The sequence below is a fragment of the Rattus norvegicus genome, chromosome 11, assembly GCF_021556685.1.
Source record: "Rattus norvegicus strain SHRSP/BbbUtx chromosome 11, alternate assembly SHRSP_T2T, whole genome shotgun sequence".
In the NCBI taxonomy this organism is placed as follows: domain Eukaryota; kingdom Metazoa; phylum Chordata; class Mammalia; order Rodentia; family Muridae; genus Rattus; species Rattus norvegicus.
Window position 1 is genome coordinate 54,455,318 of NC_141544.1, and position 26,973 is coordinate 54,482,290.

The 26,973-nt window shown below is 44.6% G+C and overlaps 1 protein-coding gene across 1 annotated transcript in view; it reads left to right on the top strand.

Annotated features, from left to right (window-relative positions):
• Crybg3 (crystallin beta-gamma domain containing 3) overlaps window positions 1–26,973 on the top strand; it is a 112,977-nt gene that overhangs the window by 27,674 nt on the left and 58,330 nt on the right. Inside the window, exons 3-5 of the mRNA XM_087577276.1 lie at window positions 13,730–14,160; window positions 19,078–25,219; window positions 26,777–26,821. Coding sequence (XP_087433402.1) covers window positions 13,730–14,160; window positions 19,078–25,219; window positions 26,777–26,821 — 6,618 coding nt within the window. The remainder of the gene's footprint in view (window positions 1–13,729; window positions 14,161–19,077; window positions 25,220–26,776; window positions 26,822–26,973) is intronic.

Consider the following 26,973-nt stretch of genomic DNA (forward strand, 5'->3'; position numbering starts at 1 on the left):
TTAAGTTTTTGTTTTCTGAATATTGAAGAACAATTTTCCATTGTTAGGATGTCCAGCCACGTCCCATACACACTCTGTGAGGTGGGAGAGCCTTGAGAATGTTGCATTGACCACAACGTGAACTTCATTTGAGGCAGTTAGATGTTTTTGCCTTAGTTTTGAAATATCTAAATGAGGGCATAGGAATTTCATAGTCTACTCCAACAGATCTTAAAAGATTAAGCTGTGCTTTATGGAATGGTGTGGAAACCTAATGGTGCTTTGGGGAGGCACCAATCAATATGTCACTGCTAGATGTCCTTGCTGTATGAGGGATCTGTTTGGTTAGCTCACGTCTAAGTCTGCTGAGTACTACAGGACACGCATCAACAATGCCCAAGCTGCCTACTGACTGGCATGGTTGCCAGCGAGCGGTTAAACTCCTTGGAAATTAAAGACCTTTGCAGCCTTCCTAGGTGGTTTTCTAGGAAAATGGAGTTCTAGCTTGTCTGGCCGGTTGTATCACCACAATTGTGGCATTTGGTATTTGCTGCTTGCTTTCCTTATGTGATTTGTGACAGTTAATCAGCTGGTTTCAGCTGACTAACTGACTGACTGACTGACTGACTGACTGATTGACATTTTTTCCTGGGTATTCCAGGATAAATTAACCTGGCCGTGAGAAGACTAGAAAGTTACTGGATCTATCTTTGTCGTGGGTACTTTTTAACATGTTGAATTATGTGCAATTTGTGAATTACATCTAAGAAAGTTAAGGTGTTTATTCTTCTGCCTTCTCAATGAAAGTGAAAACATTTGCTTTATTGAGAGAAATAGATCAGGATCACCTTTCTTTTTTTGTTTTTTCTTTACTTTTCTTTTTTTTTTTTTTTTTTTTTTTTTGGAGCTGGGGACTGAACCCAGGGCCTTGTGCTTGCTAGGCAAATCCTCTACCACTAAGCTAAATCCCCAACCCCGAGGATCACCTTTCTTTTCTTCCCTTGCTTGGCTACTGGGTCATGTTCTGTGACTTATTTTTATTTTGATTGATGATTGATTGACTGACTGACTGACTGACTGACATTTTTTCCTAGACAGGGCCTCACTGTGTAACCCAGGCAGGGCCTACACCTGCTGTGGTCCCTACTCAGGCTTCTGTGTGTTGGAATTGCAGTACGTATCATGACGCTTGGCTCCACCCTCAGCTTTCCTAACTCCTCTCACTGCTTCTCTTGTGCAGACAACACTTGGCAGCCTGCTGAATAACTGTGGCCTGGGCTCTGCTGCTCGCTCTCTTCTTTGGCCTCCGAGAGCACCTACACAAATATCTCACTTCCAATGCTGTACCCGGAGCTTTGCCCCTGTGTTCCCACAGCTACTTCTGAGCTCTTAAACTCTGAGGATTCTTTGAATATCAAATCCTGTCCGTGCATCTCTCAATTCCTCACTGTGCACCTTCAGCAAACCTTTCTGTCCTCTCGCTCTCCTGTTTTGGACTCTGCTTATGGCCCTACTTAGCCTGTTACCTAATCTTTCAGTCTGCAGACTTGGATGAAGAAGTCAGCCTTTACTTTCCAGGAGTCTGGTCCATCTTCGGTCTCTAGAGATTTGCTTGAGGGTCACAGCTTTTTGGGTTCACTAAGTATATATGGCAGCATCTATGGTGTAGGGCCTCCGTGCCAGCAACCTTTCCATCCTGTGTGTCTTGGTTTATTGTTCCAACAGTTTTCTTCCCATTGCTACTGTTTGAGTGTGAGGACTCAGGATCTCATTCTGGAGTCTGGGCAGCTGCATAAATACCACTTTGTAGCCATGACATTATTCGTGACTATGAATGTGGGGGAACCAATTAGTTCATGATTGAAAGGACACGGGGCACTCTCCTTCTTTAGGTTGTATTTATATTTATATGACATATGTATACATATATGCAACAATAATTAGATAATAGGTCATGAATTTAGAGGGAGTACAGAGGGAGGAACTGTGAGAGAAGGGTAGAATGATGTAAGTACAGTTCTCATGTTTGAAATTCTCAAAGTGGTTTTAAATTTTTAAATTAACAAGACAAGACAAGTAGCTTCTCTAAGATCACACAGATAGTAAAACTTGAAAGTTCAAAAACTACTGTTCTGTGCTGTGCCGTAATCCAATGGAAGGAACTGACTTTTGCCTCATTAAGACATCCCCACTAATATTTTTGCCAGAGCTGACAGCAATTGTATCTTCTATTTTATTTTTTTCACTTTTTAATTTACATTTCAAATGTTATTCCCTTTCCTGGTTTCCGGTCCATAAACCCCCTATCCCATCCCCCTCCCCCTTCTTCTATAAGGGTGATCCCCTCTGCAACCACCCACCCCTTCCCACCTCCTCATCCTGACATTCCCCTACACTGAACGATCCAGCCTTGGCAGGACCAAGGGCTTCACCTCTCATTGGTGCAGGGCACTCTCTTTATTGGAAAATTTTGGCATTTTAGTCCATGTAAGTCAGTGTGTGTGTCTTTGTCTCTTCTCTCTCTCTCTCTCTCTCTCTCTCTCTCTCTCTCTCTCCCTCCCTCCCTCCCTCTCTCCCTCTCTCCCTCCCTCCCTCTCTCCCTCTCTCCCTCTCTCCCTCTTCCTCTCTGTCCTTCCTTCCTCCCTCCCTCCCTCCCTCTCTCCCTCTCTCCCTCTTCCTCTCTGTCCTTCCTTCCTCCCTCCCTCCCTCCCTCTCCCTCCCTCTCTCCCTCTCTCCCTCTCTCCTTCTCCCTCCTTCCCTCCCTCCCTCTCTCCCTCTCTCCCTCTCTCCCTCTCCCTCTCTCCCTCTCCCTCCTTCCCTTCCTCCCTCTCTCCCTCCCTCCCTCTCTCCCTCCCTCCCTCTCTCCCTCCCTCCCTCTCTCCCTCTCCCTCCCTCTCTCCCTCCCTCCCTCCCTCTCTCCCTCTCTCCCTCTTCCTCTCCGCCCTTCCTTCCTCCCTCTCTCCCTCTCTCCCTCTTCCTCTCCGCCCTTCCTTCCTCCCTCTCTCCCTCCCTCCCTCTCTCCCTCCCTCCCTCTCTCCCTCCCTCCCTCCCTCTCTCCCTCTCTCCCTCTTCCTCTCCGCCCTTCCTTCCTCCCTCCCTCCCTCTCTCTCCCTCTCTCCCTCCCTCCCTCTCTCCCTCTCTCCCTCTCTCCTTCTCCCTCCCTCTCTCCCTCCCTCTCTCTCCCTCTCTCCCTCCCTCCCTCTCTCCCTCTCTCCCTCTCTCCTTCTCCCTCCCTCTCTCCCTCCCTCTCTCCCTCTCCCTCTCTCCCTCTCTCCCTCTCTCCTTCTCCCTCCTTCCCTCCCTCCCTCTTTCCCTCCCTCCCTCTCTCCCTCTCTCCCTCTCTCCCTCTCTCCCTCTCCCTCCTTCCCTCCCTCCCTCCCTCCCCCCCTCCCTCCCTCCCTTCCTCCCTTCCTCCATCCCCTTGAAACCAGGCATGGTTTCTTCAGCCTATTCACATGGGATCAAAACATGTATAGGTGTTCTAACATGCCTCCAGGGATACACCTGACTGGGGACAACATGGGAATGAAGAAAAGATGGACAGGGACATACAGAAAAAGCAGAGAATAGGAGGACTGGGCTTTCAAATGCAGACTCTGTAGCAACCTGGAAATCAGTGTGCTTAGTATGTACAGTTGAACAGAGGAAGGTTTTTACATCCAGCTGATCAGGGAGATGGAGTTCTTATACACAGTCTGACAAGGGCGGGGTATGGTATACACCTGGATCAAATAGGCATGTCTTGCTATCTCAGTAGGAGTGGTCTTTGTAGAGGAGCAATCTTCCCATCAGAAACAAGGGGCAGGGGACCTACTGTGTACATTTCCTACACGCACTGTCAACATTCCCACTCAGGCCCCAGAGGAAGGCTTTGCCAGTCCCATGGTTCTGAGGCTGTGGGGTCCTTGATACATCTGTGCCTGTGTCAACAACACAAACTCAGGCCTTCACAGTCCCAGGGCTTCTTTGCTCTCCACGTGCACTGGTAATGCCACCATCAGTCCTGCAGTTTGAGGATACAAACTGTTGGAAAAGATTAGCCATGGCATTTATTCTATTGCTATTTTGAGATGTTCCCATTGGAGATTTTGCATTTAGCAAGTGGCCTGAAATACGCTGTTTGTTTTGTGTCTCCTTTTTTTTTTTTTTTTTTTTTGGTTCTTTTTTTTTTTTTTCAGAGCTGGGGACCGAACCCAGGGCCTTGTGCTTCCTAGGCAAGTGCTCTACCGCTGAGCTCAATCCCCAACCCCTGTTTTGTGTCTCTTAATCAGGTTTCTGAAATATCCACAGCCTTGAAGTGGGCACCTCTCTCCTCTTCCCATCTTATTAACCTGAATTTTACTCCTTCAATATTAAGGGGAAAATATGAAGGACTTTCTCTCTGGAGTCTGAAACGTAACAGACTTATGAATACTTGACGTCGTCATATATATCTTGTTTTGTATTTGACTTTGGATATCAAATCAAGACGTCCATGATGTTTCCGAAGATGTTTGAGATACAAAAATTTATTTTACTTTTCAACAGTTACAGCTACAATTTTATATTACATTTGGATATCATTAAATTCCCGATTCCTAAAATGTCACTTACGTTGTTTGTATGAGCTGTCCTGCCTTTCTAACATCGTTAGCTATTATAATAAATAATGCTGGCATGTATTTTTCTCTACAGGAATATGTATTTCTGTTCGTTGGATTTTTTTTATCTTAGCTAGAAAAACTTACCAGTTATCTAGTCTACATCGTATCATCGTCCCATAGTCTTAATATGTCAATATACTGTTGTCTACTTGCATTTAAAAGAGATAGAAGACAAGCTATATGTGCCCCTTATTGACTTCAGAAGCTATCTGTCCCTTTTCTCCCTTTTAAAGATGGACTCATGAAGGTTTGCACCCCATGTCCTGTGCCAGGGTATTGGTGGCCCCATGTCTTGAATTCTCTTGTGTCCTATCTTGTTCTGCTTCTGGCCCTTATCTTTGTTGGCTTCTTCTTCCCATTTGCCTCAGCTCTACTCATGTGTATACAGGAGTGACAGCAGTCAGCTCTCCAAATCTGATAACCTCTCCTTTCAGTCTCTCATTTCACTTGACTCAGACATTTTACTCAAAAATTTTGTATGGAGTCTGCCTTAAGCCCTTCCAGTTCCTAATGCTTTCTAGTCCGGTTCCTGTGTTTCAAACTCGTGTCCATGGCTCCTTAACAAATGGAGGCTATTCTGTAAAGCGGTACACTTAAGGTCACTCATGACCCATTGCCACTGACACTCAGTAGGCTTTTGTTCTCCGTTCAGTCTACTTGGCCAGCTGAAAGGCTTCATCTTCCAATCCTTGTTTTCTTTTTCTGAAAGCTTTATGGCTTGTCTTTGCTTTATGATACAGGACTTTAGCTTCTGCCTTGGGCTATTTCTTCTCCCTTCAGTCACTGATTCTCCTTGGGCTGAACAACATTGCAGGTAGACCAGTAGTTCTCAACCTGTGGGTTGCGACCCCCTTGGGGATTTCATGTCAGATAGGCTGCCCATCAGGTATTTACTTTACAATTCATAACCGCAAAATAACAGTTGTGAAGTAGCAAAGAAATAATTCTGCAGCTGGGGTATCATTGCAACTTGAGAGACTGTATTAAAGGGTCGCAGCTTTAGGAAGGTTGAGGACCACTGATTTATATGTTTCACATACAAGCTGAGGGAACTCACTTTCCTCAGTGTCAGACCTCCAACACGATGTCCTGCCGTCCCTGCCATGACCTTCTTACTCTCGGGCCTTTGCCTGCTTTCTCTTTCCCTGAGAGACCCAGACTTGATCATTAACATTCTTAGCTTCCGTGTGTGTGTGTGTGTGTGTGTGTGTGTGTGTGTGTGTGTGTGCGCGCGCGCGTGTATACATGTGCCCTGGTGTATGTGTGGTAATTAGAAGATAACTTCTTACAGGCGTTGCTTCTCTCTTTTCACCATGTGGTCTCTAGAGATAGACTTGATGGCAAGTGCTTTTGCCTGCTGAGCCATCTTGGTGAGCCTATCCAGTAAATATATCAGTTTAGGCATATGTCATATGTTCATATTTCTTGTGTATATGGCCATTCCTTCTTGGGTGAAATAGTCGTCAAATTTAAGTTATTACATGTATCCTTAGTAAGAGAGACTCACTCCCTGAGCTAAGTTTGTAAAATGCTGCTGCCTTAATAAAACTTTACCATCTTTTATTTTCCCAGACACTCAGACACAAGCAGCCATATCATATTAATTTAATATAAAAATAGCAAAACATTCTTTTCCAAGCCTGGGAATACTTTTCCCCCCCTCAACTCTAACGATCCCTGCAACTCCTTGTGTAAACAGATTAGAGGAGAGCTCATCCTTGATGGTGGGGTGAGCCCCCTGGAGCCTCATAGTCCTCCTTGTTCTCTGCCAACTGCAACACCTCCTCGGAGCAGTTCTAAGATGACTTGTGTGAGGACGGAAAGAACATCGCCTCTGGAACCAAACATCTGGGCTCAAGTCCCACGTCTCCCATAATGTGGTTTTGTAACCTTGGAAAATGTTCTCAGCCACTCTGAGCCTTGGCTTACTGATCTCTTGTAGGCTGTCCATGCCTTGTTTCATAGCGGCATTTTAGAGATGACTGAGATGCTGTCTAGAGCACTGTGCCATGCTGCTCACAAGAGATACTTGGGAAAGTGTTTGCTTTCTTGCCATCAAAAGTGTGACTTAAACTTAGAAATGTAACTCTGTGAAGGCCGGTGGTGTAGTCTGCATGGATAATATAGAAATGGCTTTCAGAAGCACTGGTGCTTCTCGACTTCGGGGATGTTCTCACCTCCTCACTGCTCTGTGAAGAGAGAGTGCGGGTACCTGAGTCAAGAATGCACTGTGTCTCCTTGCTCTCCTGATGAACACAGGGATTACAGAAGCCTAAGCCTATTGGCCTGACTGTGCTGGTCTGGGGCCTTCAGATCTCTTGAGTTCCTGATGCTGGGTATGTTGTAAGGTATCTGGTTTGACTTGCAACAGGCCCGACCTGTTGTAGATCTAAGAGGTTGCCACATTGTTATGAAGAATTTTATTAAAATGAAAACCAAGTCTGAAGTATGTGTATTCTATAGATATATGAACCTTTATCCCACAGGTGTTGAACATTAATTCTAGAACATTAGACTCTTCTCAAACTGGAGAAATCTGAACCATAATAAGAAGGAATGGCTTGTCCCACATTCTGTTGTTCTTCATCTCTCTCATTTTATTGGTTGTGCCAAAATGTACCATTGTGCCACATCTAATGTGCATTCCTGAACTCGGGTTTATATGTACAACTCTCTGACATTCTTTTCATCCCCACTGGTATTAGGTATAGCAATAACGAGTTCAGGGACTGGGGGGATGGCTCAGTTGTGTAAGTATTTCCATCCCTCACAACAAGCTGATCGTGGTCAAGTGTACATCTCCAACCCCAGCACTATGGACAGCAAGCTGATCATGGTCAAGTGTACGTCTCCAACCCCAGTACTATGGGAGTCAGAGATAAATATCACTGGGACTTGCTAGCTCCCAACTGTCTTCAGGCGCAGTGAGAAGTCTTGTCTGAACTGGGAGTAAGGTGGAGAGAAATAGAGCAGGATATGTGAGGTTCTTCTCTGGCTTTAAAATGTTCACGCAACATATGTACACATGAATGTAAACAACATATAAATATATCTCCCCAAGAAGAAATGGCATGTTCAAAGTTAAATTTCCTTTATTTCATCCTAGCTTTTTCTTTTTAAATTTTATTATTGTTGGATGGATGGATGGATGGATGGATGGATGAGATAAGGTCTCGCTCTAGCACTGCCTGGCTTTTACTCATAGAGACTCACCTGCCTCTGCTTTCTGCTTTTAATGCTTCTTAATGTGTTCATATGCAGTATCTTTTATACTTAATGTTGAGATTCAGCATCTACGAGGCTTGTATAATTTTTGTCTGAAATGGGGAACAACAGAGACAAAAAGCAGGTAAGTTGATTAGACCACACCATTATAGGGGAGCAGGCATGCAGGTTTGTATGACTTTAGTTCCACAGGAGGATGAGGTATGTAGTTCCAAGAAAATTGAAGACTGAAGGTGAAGAACGGTCGAGTTCATTCCAGAGGTGTTGCCTTTAAGGTTCCAGTGAAATATCCAAAAGATAGAGAGGAGGTGTCAGGGGGAGAGTCTGATTTTCAGGCTCATGCCTCAGGACTTAGAACTGAGAACACACATTTGGGCCTCACCCGGTTGATTAAATTCATGGAAAATGAGGTCTTATTGGGAGTGCAGGAAAGCACTGTGCATCCAGGCTGGCAACCAGAGGAAAATGCTCTATAGGAGATGGCAACAGGAGGTGACTTTACAGAAACCAAAAGTCAGAGTCTCTGTCCCTTTCTTCAGATCTCAACACACAGGGAAAACTGTCCGTTAAGTCAGCCAATGAGACAGTGTCTTTAAGGAAGCGTGGTCAGAGCACGACTGGAGACCAAGTCAACTTGTAGGGACTTAGGCAGTGATTATGGTAGGGAAAGGAAGAGAGGATATCAGAATTAGCCATGCCTTCTTGAGGAAGTTGGTGCTGAGGAGAGAAGAGAACCTGGATGTGTCTTGGCATAGACTTTTGCATCATAGAGGCTTACTGTGGGGGAAAATGAGTAGCTGGGATCCCCAAGGAGGTATCAAGGACAATGAGCCAGGAATTTGTGTGGGGAAGTGTAGTCTGTTTCTTCTCCTTACATGCAGAGCCAGAGAAAGAAGTAGGCCAGAATTTGATGCTGCCACTCAGGGAGAGGAAAGAGGCTAAGTTCAGACTATGAGGGAATTCATTTTAAACTGAAGCCAGGTCCTCTATTGAGTGTGAGTTGGGTATTAAATGGTTGGTCTTAAGGACTTGAGAAAAGGGTTCGCTAGACTTCCTGGTGAAGTCCTGCTTAATTTTAAACCAAGATTCCTTTGCCAGTGTGGGAAAAAAAAATAATCTGCCATCTCTCGTGGTCTGCATGACTGGAGATCAGTAGGAAGTAACCAAGGGTCAAGAAAGATTTTGAGGCTGGTTATTGGCTGTACCTCAAGTGAGGTGAAAAAGATGCAAATCTGTGGGAAGTGATAGAAAAGAAAAATTGAAGGCAGGAAGCTGTGCCATGGGTGGAAGATTGGAATGATGGGTGCATCGTTATCGGTGGGGGGGCGAGTTGCAAAGATGCAAAGGTTCGAGTGCACACTTGTGGTTGCCTGGGATTAGGAGTCAGAGTTTGGGTCGTGGTAGCATAGACAGGGCCAGGGAAGTGGAGCAGGCATGTGATCCCTGGAGTTGAGGGATAGAAAGGAACTGGCTAGAGTGTGCTGAAGGGCTGTCCTTGTCATGGACAAAGCAGGCAATGACCGTGTGGGTAGGAGAACCAAATAAGGTCTTGAAGGACGAGTCACCCAGACCTTCTCTTTTCCACTCCGTATCTTCATTTGGCAACAGTCCCGGCAGCCTCAAAACACTGCTGCTTGGTATGTTGGTACAGCCCCCACCTGCCGCAGGATGTAAAAGAGGAAGACAGTGCTCATCTGACTTATTAAAGATTCTCCTATCACTGGGATGTGGGTTCCACAACAGCAGAAATCTGAGTATCTTTTCTCAGCCAGCTCTAAACACCTGTGGTACTGTCTTGTTCATTACGTTTTAATGAATGAACACTAAAGCTCACCCTGTCCTAACTGCTCTTTTGCTCACCCTGCTTCTGTCTGTTGCTGATTTGGGGGTTGCATTCTCCAGAAACATTTTTTCCAAGTTGTTTCTGTTCTGAGAACCCAGGTCCCAGCTCCCCCCAAGCCTTCATTTTCGTTCTTTTCCTCCCCTCTCCTGTTCCTGACATCAGAGCCGCTTGTGCTTACAAAATTCTCCATGTAGAGAACTGTTCAGGCTTCAGCCCCGTGCTCTACTCTGAGACCAATGTTTGTTCCTTCTTTTCTGTAAGGCTAATGTGTTCCCTCCGTTGGAACTCTCAGGGATTGCTCTCATTCCCCCATCACATTTCTATCCTCTAGAGTCCTCTTCCCTTTCCCACAGGGAAGAGCTGCCTCATACAATGGGAACAAAAGGCCAGTTCTGTCTTGGAACTTAAAATGCCATTTGTCATTCTTCCTGGTTTAAAGCCTCCCAGAGATTCCCTTCCCTGTTGCAACTTTTCCTGCTTCTTTGCATCTCACTTACTGCATAACACCTTGGGTTTAGGATGGTCTCGAGACCTTCTGAACTTCTGAGCTCTTACAAATGTTCCTCTTGCACACCGAATGAGTTTTGTAGTTCACTCACTATCTTCCAACAAACAAAAATCTGAGCACCTCTTATGGTCAGGTACGTTTCAGTGTACTGAACGCCAGCGTGAGCAAAAGGGAGCTTTCTACATTTGTGAATTTTATTTTCCAAAGGGAAGGAGGGAGGGAGTGGGTGGGGGAGACAGAGAGAGAGAGAGAAGGGGGAGAGAGACAGAGGTTTACTAGTGACCAGATGGATCGATCAAGGTAGAGAACAGAACAAGGTAGGTTTGGAATGCAGGACTTTGCTAATGAAGTCAGATGGTGACGGTAAGACCTGTAGAAGGGTTCCGAAGGAGTTGGAGGGTGAACTATAAATAACTGAGGGAAGATGGTCTAGGCAGAAGGAAGAGTAAATGAAGGATTCTCAGGACATCTGTGAGAGGCCAACTCTCCTCTTGTTATAATCTGCAGTGGTCTTGGCATTCTTCATTCCCTTTTGCTTCTGGAGTTACTTTGTTCCTTGCCTGGAGACCAGTATCCTGGAGGGAACAACTTGTTCTGGCTTTTGGTGTTCTCCATATATTTCCCAGATTTCTTCTTTTCTCATGAATTGTAGTTATTTTTGTTTTTATTTTTTTTTTTAACCCCAGCCTTGGTACTCTGTCATTGATCTCTTTTCCTTATGTCCTTTCGTCTTCTGCTACACCTATGTTGTAACACACATCATTCATACCTCCCATGTTAGAGCCTAGATCTGGCAAACTAAAAATCTCTATCCCTCCATCCTCAAGTTCACTAGGCCCTCCATCATATACCTTCCTCTTGTAGACCCTCCCTCTCAGTGGTCAGCTCAACTGTCAACTCCCTGAAGACCATAGCCAAGTGGGTCTTAGCCAGTATACATAATGCTTTCTGCCCTTCCCCTGTACTGCATAGCCATGTTTATGCAGATAGATGAACCTAAAGATCACACAGCATCACATGCTACTAATGTAAAAATAAATTCTCAACCCAGGCCTCCTCATCGTGTTTTTACTTTATATGCAGAATGACTGTGTCTTTGTGTGCAAGTGGAATGAATGCTTGTTAGTGTTTGCCTGGATCTGAGTGCTTTTAATCTACTGACTCCTTGGAACAATGGTAAACAGGCCTATTGGCAGAAGGAAGTGGGCCCCACCTAAGGAGAGCCTGTGGCTGGCCTAACTTCATTGTTTTCCAGGCCCAGGGCAAAGAGCAGCTGCTTTAGATCAGCCAAATGCATTGGCATTTTAATATAGAAATGCAGATTTCGTTGTAGGTGTTTCAGTTGAATGTTCGAGCTTGTTCACATTTGTTTCTAAGTTTAGCAGCTTTCTTCTTGTTGAGAATCTTCTAATTACTGAGGAAAAAAACTGTCAGAAGACTCTGAGGGTAAAATTAAGCAACTGAGACCTTTTAAAGAAACTTTAAAAACAACATCCTTTGTTAAACTTACACTGCAGAAATCCTGGAAGCTGAACATTGAAAAGGGAGAGAAGCAAGCGTTAATTCCTTCCGGACTCTCCAGCGTTTCAGTACTCCTCCGTGTGGCCCATTGGGTCACCTTGGCCAAGTAGCCTTGAGTGAGAAGCAGCACTCAGGCAGGCTGGTTCAGTGGAGTGAATCACAGAGTTCACTCACAGTGCCTGCTCATTCTGATGCAGGGAGAAATCGCCTGTCCGAAAGTTAGAACAAAGTAAATGGAGTAGTCAAGAGACAACAGTGATACATGTGAACAAACTAGCGTGACTGTGGCTAAACTCTGAGACAGCTGAGGAGAGGACTCCACTGACTTAACAGAGGGTGGGGGTGGGGTGGGGGCTGTACTGATGAACTGGGCAGATAGGGGAGTTGGAAATTAAGTGGGATCAAAGCAGATGAAACCCATAGAAGGTAAGGCTTGCAGAGACTAAAAGGCTGGTGTATTCCAACAATAGAGGCTTACAAGTTATGTAAGTCCTACCTTGATATAAGAATAGAAAAATACTGCTACCAAAAAAGAAAGGAGAAGGAGGAGAAGAAAGGAAGAGAAGGAGAAGAAGAGGGAGAATGAAGGAGGAGAAGGAAGGAGAAGAAGGAGAATGAAGGAGAATGAAGGAGAAGAAGGAGGAGGAGAAAGAAAGAAAATACAATCTTTCTTCTAATGTGGCCAGGAACTTAAAATATGCACTTGAAATCATTCTGCATCATCATGTTCTTAACATTATTTTCAGTGCATTCCTCATACTGTGTTTGATACGTGATTAGTGGAATTCCCTTCTAAGCTGTTTCTGACCTGGATTAAAGCAAGGACCAAGGTGAACAATCGACACGTAATTACCACAGCTCTGCTCTCTTGAAGATCGGCATCTTACAAACCTCATCACGAGAGCGTACAGTGCCCAAGGGTGGCTTTACCTCCATGCTCTGATCTTTCCCTGACTCACAGTTGTGTTTTCCTTTATGAGGACTCTTGAGCCAGTGAGTGACGGACAGTTTTGGGTGTGCATTCCATTTCTAAGTATGCAGCTATGTGAGCAAGCGTGTTTGGGAGGCAGCGTGAGTCGTCGCGTTTGCTTGAAGCTTTTCGGAATCCTGGAAGAGCGTCAGGTGAAACTGCCAACACGTTCTCTGCTCTTCTAGTTTACTCTTAGCTTGAGTGACTCATGTGAATGTGAGTATGATTTTCTGACAGTTGAATTCTGGGCAGGTAAAATGCGTTCTCTGAAAATGTTGCATGTCCTTAAGGAATGGTCAGGACACCCCTTGTTTTGCATGTAATTCCCTGTCAGGACTTAATGTTTCAGTAGGCCTTCATGTCAAATGGTGCAGCATGTTACTGCCTTTCTTGACCGCGTTGAGGAACAGTTTTACATAATACAACAGCATAACTGTGGGTTAGTACAATGCTGAAATAATAAAGTCAGTGTGGGCTTACGTGTCTAATATACAAGGCGTTCGAAGTAATGTCTATAGAGTGATGGCTCTATAATGGTAAAGGGCATTTAAGTACTTGTCAGGGTTGCTGGGATCTGTCCCATAGCTCCATTCTCCATCTTCTTAGTTTTGACTCCTAATTTCCAGTTAAGAAAGCCCCTTAAAAGCTAATGCTTTACTACTACTACTACTACTACTACTACTACTACTACTACTACTACTACACACAAAGAGAGAAACAGACAGACGGACAGACAGACATCACATAGTAGGTTCCCTTCAAAGGGTTTACTTCTTCCCACAAGGATCACCTACTTAGAACCTCTCTGTCACCTCTTCCAATCCCAGACTGGTTACTCCTGTTGGGAGTGTTGGAGTGCAATAGGTAGGTCTCCCTTTGTGATGTTAATATGCAGCTTTGTTTAAGCTGTGTAGACTACTAGAGAAGTAGGTTGAACCCAGGATTGGGGTTCCATGTATGACCCTCACCCCTGCCTCGCACTAGCTGTCTAGTCGCCTCTGTAGCTTGCAAATGACGATGTCCCTGTGTTTTGTGTTCAGATTCCCCAAGTCGAGGACAGAAGGAACCCTGCTGAGCAACCAGCCATTCTTCCCATGGTGGATGACCCCCTAAAGCCAAAGGACCTTCCAGATTCCACAGTGGATGCCAAAACAGGCGAAAGTGACCGGCAGCCAAAAGAAAGCTTTTTTCAGTTTCTTGGGAACTTATTCAATATCTCAGGAAAGTCATCTCTTGGAGAGGTTAAGCAATCTTCTTTCAAAGATGACCAGGATAAACCTGAGAAAGACCCACAGACTCCCACAGGCCCTCCTGAGGAGGGGAGCCAAAGGGAGAAAGAGATCACCAGCTGCCCAGTGAGGACTCGGATACTTCCTGAGGACCAACGAGAGTCCAACTCCTCAGAACTCTCTGATGCCTTTTCTTTGGACACAACACAGGAGAGCGAACAGGAAACCACTGATACGCTGAAGTAAGTTTAAAATCAAATAAACAACAACCCTAAGTTTTTGGACCTAGCTTTGTGAGCCTAGGTGGTAATCCTTATTAACTGAAGGACTGCCAGAGCCTAACTTCCTTTCCTTCCCTTCCCCTTCCCCTTCCCCTTCCTTCCCCTTCCCCTTCTTCCCCTTCTTCCCCTTCTATCCCTTCCCCCCCTTCTTCCCCTTCTTCCCCTTCTTCCCCTCCTCCTTCTTCCCCTCCCTCCCCTTCTTCCCCTTCTTCCCCTTCTTCCCCTCCCTCCCCTCCCTCCCCTTCTTCCCCTCCCTCCCCTTCTTCCCCTTCTTCCCCTTCTTCCCCTCCTCCTTCTTCCCCTCCCTCCCCTTCTTCCCCTCCCTCCCCTTCTTCCCCTTCTTCCCCTTCTTCCCCTTCTTCCCCTTCTTCCCCTCCCTCCCCTCCCTCCCCTTCTTCCCCTCCCTCCCCTTCTCCCCCTTCTTCCCCTTCTTCCCCTTCTTCCCCTTGCCCTTCTTCCCCTTCCCCCTCTTCTTCCCCTTCTTCCCCTTCTCTCTTCTTCCTCTTCCCCTCCCCCTTCTTCCCCTTCTTCCCATTTCTTCCCCTTCTTCCCATTTCTTCTTTCTTCCCCTTCTTCCCATTTCTTCCCCTTCTTCCCCTTCTTTTCCTTCTTCCTCTTCTTCCCCTTCTTCCCCTTCTTTTCCTTCTTCCTCTTCTTCCCCTTCTTCCCCTTGCCCTTCTTCCCCTTCCCCCTCTTCTTCCCCTTCCCCCTCTTCTTCCCCTTCTTCCCCTTCCCCCTCTTCTTCCTCTTCCCCTCCCCCTTCTTCCCCTTCCCCCTCTTCTTCCCCTTCTTTCCCTTCCCCTCCTTCCCCTTCTTCCCCTTCCTCTTCCCCTTCTTCCCCTTCTTTTTTCCTCTTCTTTTTCCTCCTCTTCCTCCTCTTCCTCCTCTTCCTCCTCTTCCTCCTCTTCCTCCTCCTCCTCCTCCTCCTCCTCCTCCTCCTCTTCCTCCTTCTTCTGGTGGAATCCAATTAAAGGGGTTAAAAATAAATCAATAAATCTGCCCTACCAGGAAACTAGGTTTATGAACCTCTTGCACAGCTCTAATAAAATGAAGGCTTGTTTGAACTTAAGGAGTCTTTCAGCACTTCTTTTTCTTTCTTTGATTAAGGACCGGTATAAGCTTGTCTTTATACTGAAGTACAGTAGCCAGAGTGGTTTCCATCCCCTATGTTGCGTTACATACCTTAGACTTTTCCTTTCCTTCTTGATTAAGAATCTCCTTTGTTGGATGGAGAAATGCTTTAAGCATCTATCCAATTAAACAAAAGGGCTTCACTGAGGACTAGGGGCAGTCCCTGTGGCTTCGAGTTGGTTAATTTCTGTTACCATTTTTAAGGTTGTCACAATTCACAGTCATCATGAAAAGCCATATTGTCAAGAAGCTCCATTCCAAAAACAAAAACAAACAAACAAGAAAACCAGCACTGTTAGTTGTATTGTTTTCCTTTACCTAAACCAGTTAAAACACCTTTCCTAGGACGAGAGAGAATATGTTTAACTATCTGCTTTGAAAGGAAGGAAATGTTGCTTGAAAAGTAATTCAGTCATGTTTTTCCAAAGTCAGATATTAGATACATTTTTTTTTTAAAGGCTGACTGTTATTTGAAGGCTGCTATAGTAGAATTTTTTTGATAAATGAAATATTTTTGGCTGAAATAGCAGGCATATTAAATGTATCCAGACGATAGCATAGCATTGCAAGGCTGAGTAAGCAATCATATGATAGAGTAATATGTCTGCTTTTGTAAATACTTGTATCTTACCTTATTCCTATTGTTTTGAAGATTATATACTGTTGAATATCGTAAGTTTCAGGTCACGTGTATAATTACGTGTATGAAATACTCTTTTCTCTGGGGAGCTTGTGAAATTTAAAACTTCTAGTTTTTATTTGTTTTTGTTTTTTGAGATGGGCTCTTTCTGTCATGTAGTCCTGGCTATCCTGGAACTCACTTTGTAGACCAGACTGGCCTCAAATTCAAGAGTTAGTCCTGCCTTTGATTCCCAAGTGCTGGGAGTATTTGTCACCATGCCCAGCTAAAGTCACATTTTTTTAAAAAGCAGATTTATCTTATTTAAAAATGAAAAAAAAATCAAGTGAATTTTATCATTATTCAGTTGTAGCGACTCAGCTGTAACCTATGAAGCAACCGTGTAGAAGCAGAGTGTGCTGGCTGACTACTCTTTCATGGCAGTATAGCTGCTCAGAACTGAAGCCACTGATTAGAATGCAGAAAGCCGAGCTTGCGGCTTTGATGCCCGGGGCTTTAAAAATGGCAGTCGCTTGACATAATGAACACACACTTGAGTTATAGATAATGTAGTAGTGTTTCCACCCAGGATGCTGCAGAAGCTTATCTGGCTAGGCTTCTAAACTGAGGCACTAAAGTCATTGTAGTTGAAATTAGGTAGGACGTCCTTACAATATAAAGTTATAACCGGGATTCCCCCTCTACAGAGTTATCCAAGGCATTTTTATATTTTTTTTATGTTTTATTTTTATAGTAAGTTTATAATTATTGTGCAGGGTAAAATGCTTTGATATCTCGTTCAGACAGTGCTGATTCTAAGGTGTCTACTTTTGCTATATGCATGATTCTTGTCTATTAGTTCCCCATTCCTTGGCATCATGTACATTCCTTTGGTTACCCATTTCCTAAGAATTTGGGTCATATTTGAGGGGAAAGTTATAGTTTATTACTTATATTAAAACATATGTGTTGATAAGAGATTTGCCAGAAACACTAGCCTCCTCTGCTTTTCTCTTTTTTTATTTTATGTGTCTGAATTTTTGCCCGCGTGTCTATGCACTGTGCCTATGTAGTAACCTGTAGAGCTCAGAAGAGGGGGATTGGATACCTTGGAACCAGAATAGAAATGGCTGTGAGCTGCCACGTGGGGACTGGGAATTGAATGAGGGCCCCTCCCTGCAAGAACCACCAGAAGTCTTAATCACTCTGGCCTTTATTTGTGTCTTCTTAAATATTTTCTTACAAAGGCTGCTTTGTCCACTGTCAGACTCCATTTAATAACTTTTTGATCTAGTTTGAAATTCATGCAGCAGTTAAAGCTACCTCTGCTTTTCTCTCTGCATCCAGTTTGGTAAGTTTATGATAAACAGTAAAATAAATGAACGGAACAGACGTTTTTCTTGCCTTCACTTATGGCTTGGTACAATTTTAGGAACCAGACTTTATATGAGGTAAAAATAAACCAGTTCAGCTAAAATTTAAGATGTATGTAAGAGACATAAAATTTAAGTTGAATGCCGAAGCTTTATATGTGCTGTAGAAGAGGTACTTAACTTTAACACTGAGATAAATCTGGATTTCTTAACATTACTTTAAGAGTAAAAACGAACTTTTTTAAGGTATTGGAATACTAACTAGATCTTTTCTCCTTTTCATATGGACTCTATACTAATGTTTTTAGATTATGATAGATGTCATCTGAAGAAGTCACCTAAAACACAGAACCAGTTATCTCTACTGTTTATCTTCATATTCAGGGTCCTACATTTAAATATGGGTTCAGAGTTTACATGCTTTAGTATCACCCGTAAGAAAGAATCGAGACATTAGGGGCTAGAGAAATGACTCCGTTTGAAACCATTTGCTGGTCTTAAAGAGGACTTAAGTTCAGTTCCCAGCACCCAGGTCAGGTAACTCACAACCATCTGTAATTCCAGTTCCAGAGGATGCCACCCTTGATGGCCATAGACAACTGCATTCATGGGGCACATATATTTAGATACACATGCATATACGTAAAATAAGAAGCAAATCATAAGCAAGATTTACTTAACATTAGAGTAATTATTAGCCACACAGGGCATTGCATAGATGCTATTGTGTGGATATTTTATAAACTATTGAAATGTGCAAAGATGGGGATGACCTACTTTGTCCCCTCAGATGATTAACAGAATTGTGGGGGAGAAACGTCTTAGCTCTTCATATCTTAATGGGGTAAATATTATGAGCTTGTGCCTTTGAAGATCAGAGACTAAATACCCTTCTTAGTAGAAGGGTCAGTTTTGTGGTGGAGGTAACGTATAAGACTAATTCTTATGGTTTAGCATTAAGGTCACTTTCCCCTTGATGGTAACATTAGGAAGCTAAGAATGGTGTTTATTTACAGAGGGCTACAAAGCAGCCAGGCATAAGTGTGAGCCCTTAGAGGTAGCTTCTTCACGGCCAGTTAGATGGGGGAGAACCTCATGAACTTCTGCTGCGGCTGGTTCTCCAGTCCTTCTAGAACTCCATTATGATGTCTGCTTTTGCCCAAGCAATTTAGTACTCATGAGTTGAATACTTGAAATACTTAATAGGAGAGACAGTTGCTAGGAATTCTCATTGATTGGGTCAATGTGTACTCAGTATTAACTGTGAATTACCCATCTTACCAGAGTTTTTCTGTAAAAGTTCTTCAATTCACACGTTAAGAAGTAGCCATTCAAATTCGCGTATAACATTAAAGGAGTAGATGATACTCTGGGGAAATCATTGATGTGTGAGTTTAATGGTACTAATCAGGAGCCCAGTCAGTGTCCTCCGGTAGAGGTAGAGGAGGGTATATGGGAGGTTCAAACAAGAGCCTAAGTCTTGGTTTGTCACTTCATGGTCTTTCTGTTACCGACAGTTAGAATTATTATGCCTTGAGATAAGGAGGAGCTCAAACATCAATGCAGACTCGATAATGACAGGATGTTTCTTAGATCTTTACTAATTTTAATGAAACCAGTAAATGTGAACCAAAGATTCCCAGAATTTTCTCCGAAACTTATTATATGAGGCATGGCATTTGAAGGATCTGCTTCACAATTGCTGGTTTACTGTTATTAATTCAGTTGCCTGATACCCATACCGTCTCTTCACAGAACAGACACGGCCGGTAAGCCCGAGAAGCCCTCAGTGACATATGCAACATACCGAGGCCCTACACAAATCAGGAAGTATTTGAAGAAACAGCCTGGGTCGGAAACTGTGAATCACTTAAACCGAGAGGATGGAAACTCTGACTCAAGTACCCAGGCACGCACTGGCTCTAGAAGCATACCGGACACTGTGACGGTCCCGCTGTCCACAGCCAGCAAAGACGTGACCACAAAAGGACACTTGCTTGGAGGTCCATTGGAAGTCTCTGGTTATAGCCAAACAAATACCAACATAGAAAACGATCTGGAAAGCCCCCCAGAACTGCAGAAAATTGCCTCATCTAAGTATATTTTAAATAAAAATAGCCTTGGAGACCCCAGCAGCAGTTGGGCCTCCCCTTCTTCCGTGTCTAACCCCAGCTATGTTGTTGGGGAACCTGACTCACAGATGGAGAGGAGTTTAGTATGTTCGTCAGTGTTTAGAGGAAGTAAAAGTAGCCAAGGCCCTTGTCCAGAATTTCAGAGAAAAACGGCAACCGAAAATACACTGAGAGTAAACAGCTCTGCCGTAAGTGATGGGCTGCCGTCAGTGCCGGCAGAGGAGCGCGTTCAGCCGCAGAGGCCCGCTGTTTCGGATTTCTCTTGTAGTAAATCTGATGGGAGTGACACTACCAAAATGGAAAGTACAAATTTGTCAAGTCCGAATAAATCAATTAGGCATGAAGATGTACGGTTGCCAGAGAGTAAGTGTTGTGACAAGCCAGCAGTAGATAACCCATCGAGGCAGGATGTCAATCACACCCGAGTTACCACTCTCCGGGGACATGCTGTGACAGACTCGGGACTTGTAAATGAAGGAAAGAAGCTACCTGCCCAAGACAAACAGAAAAATGTGCTTTCAGAAGTCTTGAGAGAAACAGAATGTGCCTCAGGGAGCGAGCCCACAACTTATAGTCATGTAAGAGCTCCAGAAGTCAGAATTGAGTCCTTACCCAAAGAAACTGAGCTGCCGTGTGACACAGAAACAGAAAAGCTTGGTGTGGAACCACATGTCCAAACTCCTCCTCAGGAGATGGGAGAAACTCAAGAGGACCCTGGGTCTGTGAAGTCTGTCAGTGACTCAGTGGGTATAGCATGCACAGAAAGTGAAACAGCGCATGAACTAAAATCTGAATCTAACAGGAATCCTATTTCTGATTCTCCTTGTCTCCTAGAGCCTCTTCAGCAAGGCGAAGTTTTCTCCGAGGCTGAGACACCTCTTAACCTTGACTGTAAAACTTCTGATTGCAGTGCCTCGCCTCCTACCTCCGCTTCTAGAACAGACAGGCTTGGCCAGTTGGGTTTCCCTGGTTTAAAGGGTGAGAGATCTACGTCCAGTAGAACTGGACAGGGCAATGTTTGTTCTCATCCTAATGAGTGTAGAGAAGCTGTGGGAGCTCATTCTGTGGCAGCAGACAGGGAGAACCCACGTGCCCCTCGCCAACTTCGACAAGCATCTGCCATCGTTGATTCTAAGGACATTCTTCGTGATGGTGAAAAATGCCAATTCCCTTCAGGTCCTGAAACCCCTGGCACTCACTCGGCTGGGTTAGGCCTCTTAAACTTTGAGCCCGGAGACCTCTCTGAGAATCTCAATTCTGTTCCATCTCACAGTCCTAAGAAAGCAGCGTTGGTGTCCTCAAGTGCTAAGGCTAGTAGGAGCCCTGTAGAGAAGTCTGATTCTCTTCCCTTGGAAACCCAAACTGCTAAAATGTTAGGAAACCTAGAGGTTTGTGATCAAAGCAGCTTTCTTGTTGAGTTGAGTTCTGGAAGAGGAAAAACCTTGTCTGTGCCCCCTGTTTCTCAGGCAGAACCCAGAGATGTTTCTCAGTGCGACATTTCCTCCTCTCAAGGAACAGCTGCGGAAAAGCTATCAGAGACTGTTTTATCGGAGTTGAATTACCTAGGTATGGAGAAGGACAAAGACGCTCAACCAGTGGATCACAGAGAGAGTAAAGAGTTGTGTTGCAGTGGTGGTTTTAAAGAGAATCACCAGACTGGGATTCCCCCTGCCTCTAAACATCAAAGTGTACAAGAAACAGAGATAAACACCCTAGGTACCACTGCTTCTATTCTCAGAAGTAGGCTGCCTGGGATTAATCTTGCTCCAGAGGAGGAATCCACAAGGCACATGGCACAGAACTGTAAAGCTAGCACTAGCCTACTCAGTCCATCTTTTGCTGTGTGTGGGACTAAAAAGAGTTCTAGCATCTCTGAAATGGAAGAACTGCGTTTAGACAATATTTCTCCAAAATTCCAAGAAACTGACAACACACAAGTATATACATCTTTTCTGGGTTCTGATGGCCGTTTGGAGAAAAATGTGTTAGCGCCTGAGGTCTCCAGCTCACTGAATGTGCCTTCTCTCCCGGGGTTAGAAGGGGAAGACTCCTCACATGGAGACAACTCTTACTTCCAGAGTGCTGGCACTGGTTCCACATCTCCCTCTTGTCACTCTAAAGGAGATAGCACAGATGTAAATTCACATGATCTCCCAAGTAACTTTGAGTCTTTAAAAGTGAATGTAAATCTCACAGGTGAAGGTGCTTCTGTTACTGACCCACTGGGCCATAATAGCTTTTATTTGGCATTAGACATACCTAACCCAAAAGAGACAGACATGACCTCCATTCAGGGAGGTTTGGGCACTCATACTAGGAAGGCATCTCTTGATTCCCCAACCACTGCCTACTTTGACAATCCCATGAAAGCAGAGACCGGAACAGTTGCTGGGGCACCAGTGTCAGTTAACCGATCATGCCAGCAGTGTTCTGAGGCATCTGCTGACCAGACAGAAGCAAGGAGAAGAGCACATGACCCACTTTTACTCAGAAGTAGTTTACTCGCAAAAGCTGATACGTTGACTGAGGAGATTTTAAGTTCTATCAGAGAAGAACTAAAATCCAAACACACAGTTGGTTCCTGCCAGGAGCATCTAGCCCAAGATGATATAATGAATCCAGGTACTGTGAAAGAAGCTATCCCATCAGAAGTGGTGTTAGCAGGGATCCAACTGAAAGAGAGTTTGGACGAGAAAGGTGTGGACAATATGTCAGAAGTCAAAGAGGAAGAACAGACCAGTGTTTCATCTGTGGTTAGTGAAACAAGTCTCCTTTTTGATCTTGATAGAGTGCATAGCTCTTATTTGTTAGAAGAACAGGCCAAGGAATTAGTCAATGAAGTTACTTATGCAGTCCAAGAAAATTTGTTAAATGATGCTTTTGATGAGATTGAAAATACCTGGGTTTCTGAACCTCAGGCTGACCCTTCAAATATCTGGAACAGCAATGGCGGTGATGAACCACATGCTCTAGTTAGGGAGTTCTTGGTAGCAGAACAGACAGTAAATCAAAGCACATGTGAAATTAGTGAAAATGAAGTATTAAGTAAATTCTCCTCCGTAAGTCACTTACTTAGTGGCACAGAATCCGTTAAAGGAAGAGAAATTGTTCCCTATCAAGAGTCCCCAGGTTTTGGAAGTGGGGCTGGACAGTCTGTCAGTAGGAAGTTGCAGAGATCAGAGACAGTTGTGCAAGCTGAAGGCATGCCCCCTACGTCCTTAGAGGGTAAAGTGAGGCCGCGTTTGTTTGTCAGTGAGGACTATAGAAAGGCAGCAGAAACAGAGTGTGTGGATAATCACAAGATGGCAACAGAAGAGACTAGAACTCTTGTACTAAATTTCAACTTGCCTCTTGCAAACGATGACATCCATGCACCGGGAACCTCCAAAAGCAGTTTCTCTGATAGCCTCGTATGCATATCTGAGAAAAGCTTGCCGTGGCACAATAAGAGCATGCCCCTTGTAATGTCAGATTTAGGGAAAGCATACAAAATCGATAACGAAGTGAATGTAGGGAAAATGGTGGCCCTACCTTCCATGTTGGAAACAGGAAAAACGAATAAAAGGGACGCCGAACTGAATATTAGGAAACACGAAGCAGCCCCTCTTATGCCACACAGGGAAAAAACGTGCAAAATGGATGCTGAGCTGAACATCATGAAAGCCGAGCCAGAGGTTAACATGTTCACGAGAGGAGGCGTCTACCAAATGGATGCTCAGATGCATGTTGAAAAACCCGAGGACTTGCCTGTCACTTTGGGAATGGAAAAGGCTTACAAGATGGATAGCGAGGGGGACATTGGCAAAGCAGACGTCATGCCCGTTATGTCAGAACTGAAGGCTCTCCATCTAAAAGACGCTGAGGGAGACATTGCAAAGACCGAGGTGGCGCCCATTTCAATCGAGATGGAAAGTTTTTACCAAAAACACGCTGAAGGGGATGTTGGCAAGACGGGGGTCGCATCTGTGATGTCAGACGTGGACATTTTCTACCAAAAGGATGTTGTGGGGATTTCTCCAAAGGCCGAAGTGACAACTGTTACCTTAGGAATGGAAGACACTTACCAGAAGGAGGAAGAAAGTGATGTTGCAAAGACCGATGTGACAGGCATGGTGCCCGCTGAACTAGAAATGGAAGATACTTATCCAAAGGGCTCTGAAGGAGATACTGACAGTACTGAGGGGAAGCCTATAAGACTAGAAGTCATAAATATTTATCAAAAATACAGTGACAGAGTTACCGGAAAGATGGGGAGACCCATGTCTCCTCTAAGGGATGCTGAGGATGTCCTAGGAAATTCTGAAACAGTCCCATTTGTGTTAGATGTGAAGGAAACGTACCAGGAGACAGTACATTCTCCGTTGGACATCTTGGAAAAGAGGGTTCAAAGAGACACTGAAGAGACAAATGGAACTGAGCCTGTGCCTTCTGAAATAAACATGGAAGTAATGGCTCCAGAAGATTCCAGTGGCAGCATCAAGAACCCTGAAGTTGGTACAGAGGTAGCCATCGAGAGCACCAATAGAACAACACCAGAGGTGACCATTACCCGAATGGAGGCCATGGGTCCTGTCTATGAAAGTGAAATGGGTCCTCAGGAGTACATGGAGAAGAGCATTGGAGAACTAGAAGAGCTGTCCAGTGAAGTAAAAGAAGGCTTGATCTTGCATGGTGACAGGCTTGCTTCACATTTCAGGGGCTATGAGTCACCTACGCTAAGTAGGGATTATGAGGGCTACCCAGCCTTAGCAATGCCAGATTTTCAAGAAGAGGACACAGTAGTAAGGCTCAACAAAATAATGTCTGTTCCTGCAGTAGATGACAAGAGGAGGGATATGGATTATAGAGGAGAAAAGGAAGAGTCCGATTTAGCCTTTGTGTCTCAAGATGAGCAAGACAGTTCTTCCTTTACTATATTGTATGAGGAGCCCCTTCAAGAGGAGGACAAGAAAATCTCTGCAGAAGTACGAGGAACACGGTCTCTCTTGTTTCCTGACACCTCCTCCAGTGGCATGCCTGGCCTGGCATGCGAAAGGTCTGAGAGCAGAACTGACCTGGTCCATCATTTTGAAAAAGAAGGTAAACTAGCGGAGGCATTCGATGGAGACAATTCAGAGATGTTCTTATCGGTGGAAGCCAAGAGGTACAAAATCTATCCCTTAGCCCTGAGTCCCATTTATGAGGATGACAGTTCACAGGAGGACGTTCTATCCAATGAGGTCTCGCCTGGTCACCATGGCTCCACCAAGTCAAGGGAGAGCGCAAACCAGCCCTCATCCGTCTTATCCCTCCTACAGTCAGTATCAGAGCGCTTACAGAGAAACTTTGATGGAGATGATGGAGATGACAGACAGGTGGCTGAGGAAGAGGAGGAGGAAGCAGCAGTAGCAGCAGCTTCAGGTAAAGGTTTGAGAACTGAAAGGAGGGAACGTGTTACCTTCCACTTGCCGGATCCTTCCATCACCTTTTACCCCGACGATGATCAGGAAAGCGCTGGAATTTCCAAGTCTTATGTAGAGTTCAGTGAACCCACAACCTCCAGTCTGCAGCATAGCCTGTGGCCAGAGAAGGTGCCCTTTCTGCAAAAATCCGATCTGACTTCTAAGTTGCATTCTTCTTTGAAGAGTGCCTATCATCAGTACTTGCAGACTTCCCGGACTCACTCCTCCGAGACAGGGACCAGATTTGGTGGCACCCTTCAGGAGCCGGTGTCCAAGCATTTCCGCGTGCAGGACCACGCAGGCAGACTGAGTGCATACATGGAGGTAAGTTCTGTGATCATGAACCAGCGGAACAGAGCTCTAGGCAGTGCAAGTCTCCGAAGGCTCCATGAGAAAAAAAACCCGTGTTTTTCTTGAAAGGCCAAGACAGGAGAATTGCAAGTTCTAAGCCAGCCTGGTTAACTTAGTGGCACACTGTGTCAAAAGAAAATAAATAAAAGGGATGTCGTGTAAATCAGTAGTAGAGTGGGCACCTGGGATGGGGGCCCAGGTTCAGTTCAGAGGCACACATAGACACACGCAAGTGTGTGCACACTTACAGACGCGCACACACACACACACACACACACACACACACACACACACACCCCTCTGAGGTATAAATTTTGTTTCTTAAAACTTGAGGATTAGTTTTCGAAGTATAGCATGTGCTTTAGTTATTGGCTCACAACCGGAAAGCAAGATCGTTCAGTCAGAATTGTAAAGGCTCCGCTGTAGAAACAAGTGAGCTCAACACCTTTGGTTAACATTTTCACCATCAAGGGAGCGGTAATTTACCGACTTCCTCAAGTTACAGTGTGTGGTGAAGTTGCTGCTTCCCGCTTAGCTTATCTATCTCTTGAAATTTTAAGTGCGGTAACATTTTTACCTCTTGGCTTATTATGCATGCCCTCTTCTGGGAGTTGCTTCACACAAAGCAGGGTGTGCAGAGCAAGCCCACCGTGAAAACCAAAAAGGCACATCAACATTGAAAAAGCGATTTTAATTTCAGCTACTCTGTTTCCTTGGCTTAGAAATACACAAATGTCTAACATGGAGCTTTCTTTGTGGGCATTGCCAGTGTTCTGGAACTTCCTAGAGAATCTTCCTTCGTCTACCTCGATCTTGAACAGCTTTAGTAACACGATTGTAGTTGAATACTAAGCAGTTACCCTAAATGCCAAGATGGTTTTAAAATAAATAATGGCATACATGAAATGATGGTTTTCTGGTCTCCACTACTCACCCAATCCAGCAGTCACTCTTCCCCAATACAAAACCTGGGTTCTGGGTTGCCCGTGTCCTCTCCCCACGCCTGACTGAGTTCCCTGGTTCCAGCCCGAGGAACTATTAGAGGGGCTCTCTTTTTGAAATATTTCCTCCATCGTTACTTACTCCAACCCATTTGTTCCAGTTTTTCACTTTAAAATCCCATTCTTTTAAGTTCTCTTACTGCCACTCATCCCAGGAAGCCCTTTGTGATACCCTCCGTCCCACAGCTTCCCCTCCCTGCTGGTGCCTAGTCTACATTTTCAACTATTATCGGAGCGTGGTCATCTGTTTACCCCTTCCACACCGTGCACTCTGGAAGGCAGGGCCATTGTGTTACTTTCTTCTATACTTAGTTTGGTTGCTTTAGTCTGTAGAAGGATGTAGACATGGCATGGTTAGCTAGAAAATGTGGGATGAATGGGCTTATGAAGAATGTGAACACACACACACACACATATATGTATGTATATACATATGTGCATGTGCACGCGCACACACACATATACACAAAATATATGTATATTCTTTTTACCCAGTTATCTCTTAGTTCTTCCACTTTTATTATTTCAGAATGTTGACAGACTCACTCTAAGATGTAATCCAAGGCCCGGCAAGGTAAGCATCATGTTTTCTTGTGGACTACTGCAAATGCTTGATAATGTTGGTGACTTGTAGGCGTATGGAATTGAAGACAAATGCTTCAACTGACTTAAACAGTGGGGGTATTTTTATTTCTACTTTCCCACTTAAGCACTTATCATTGGCAG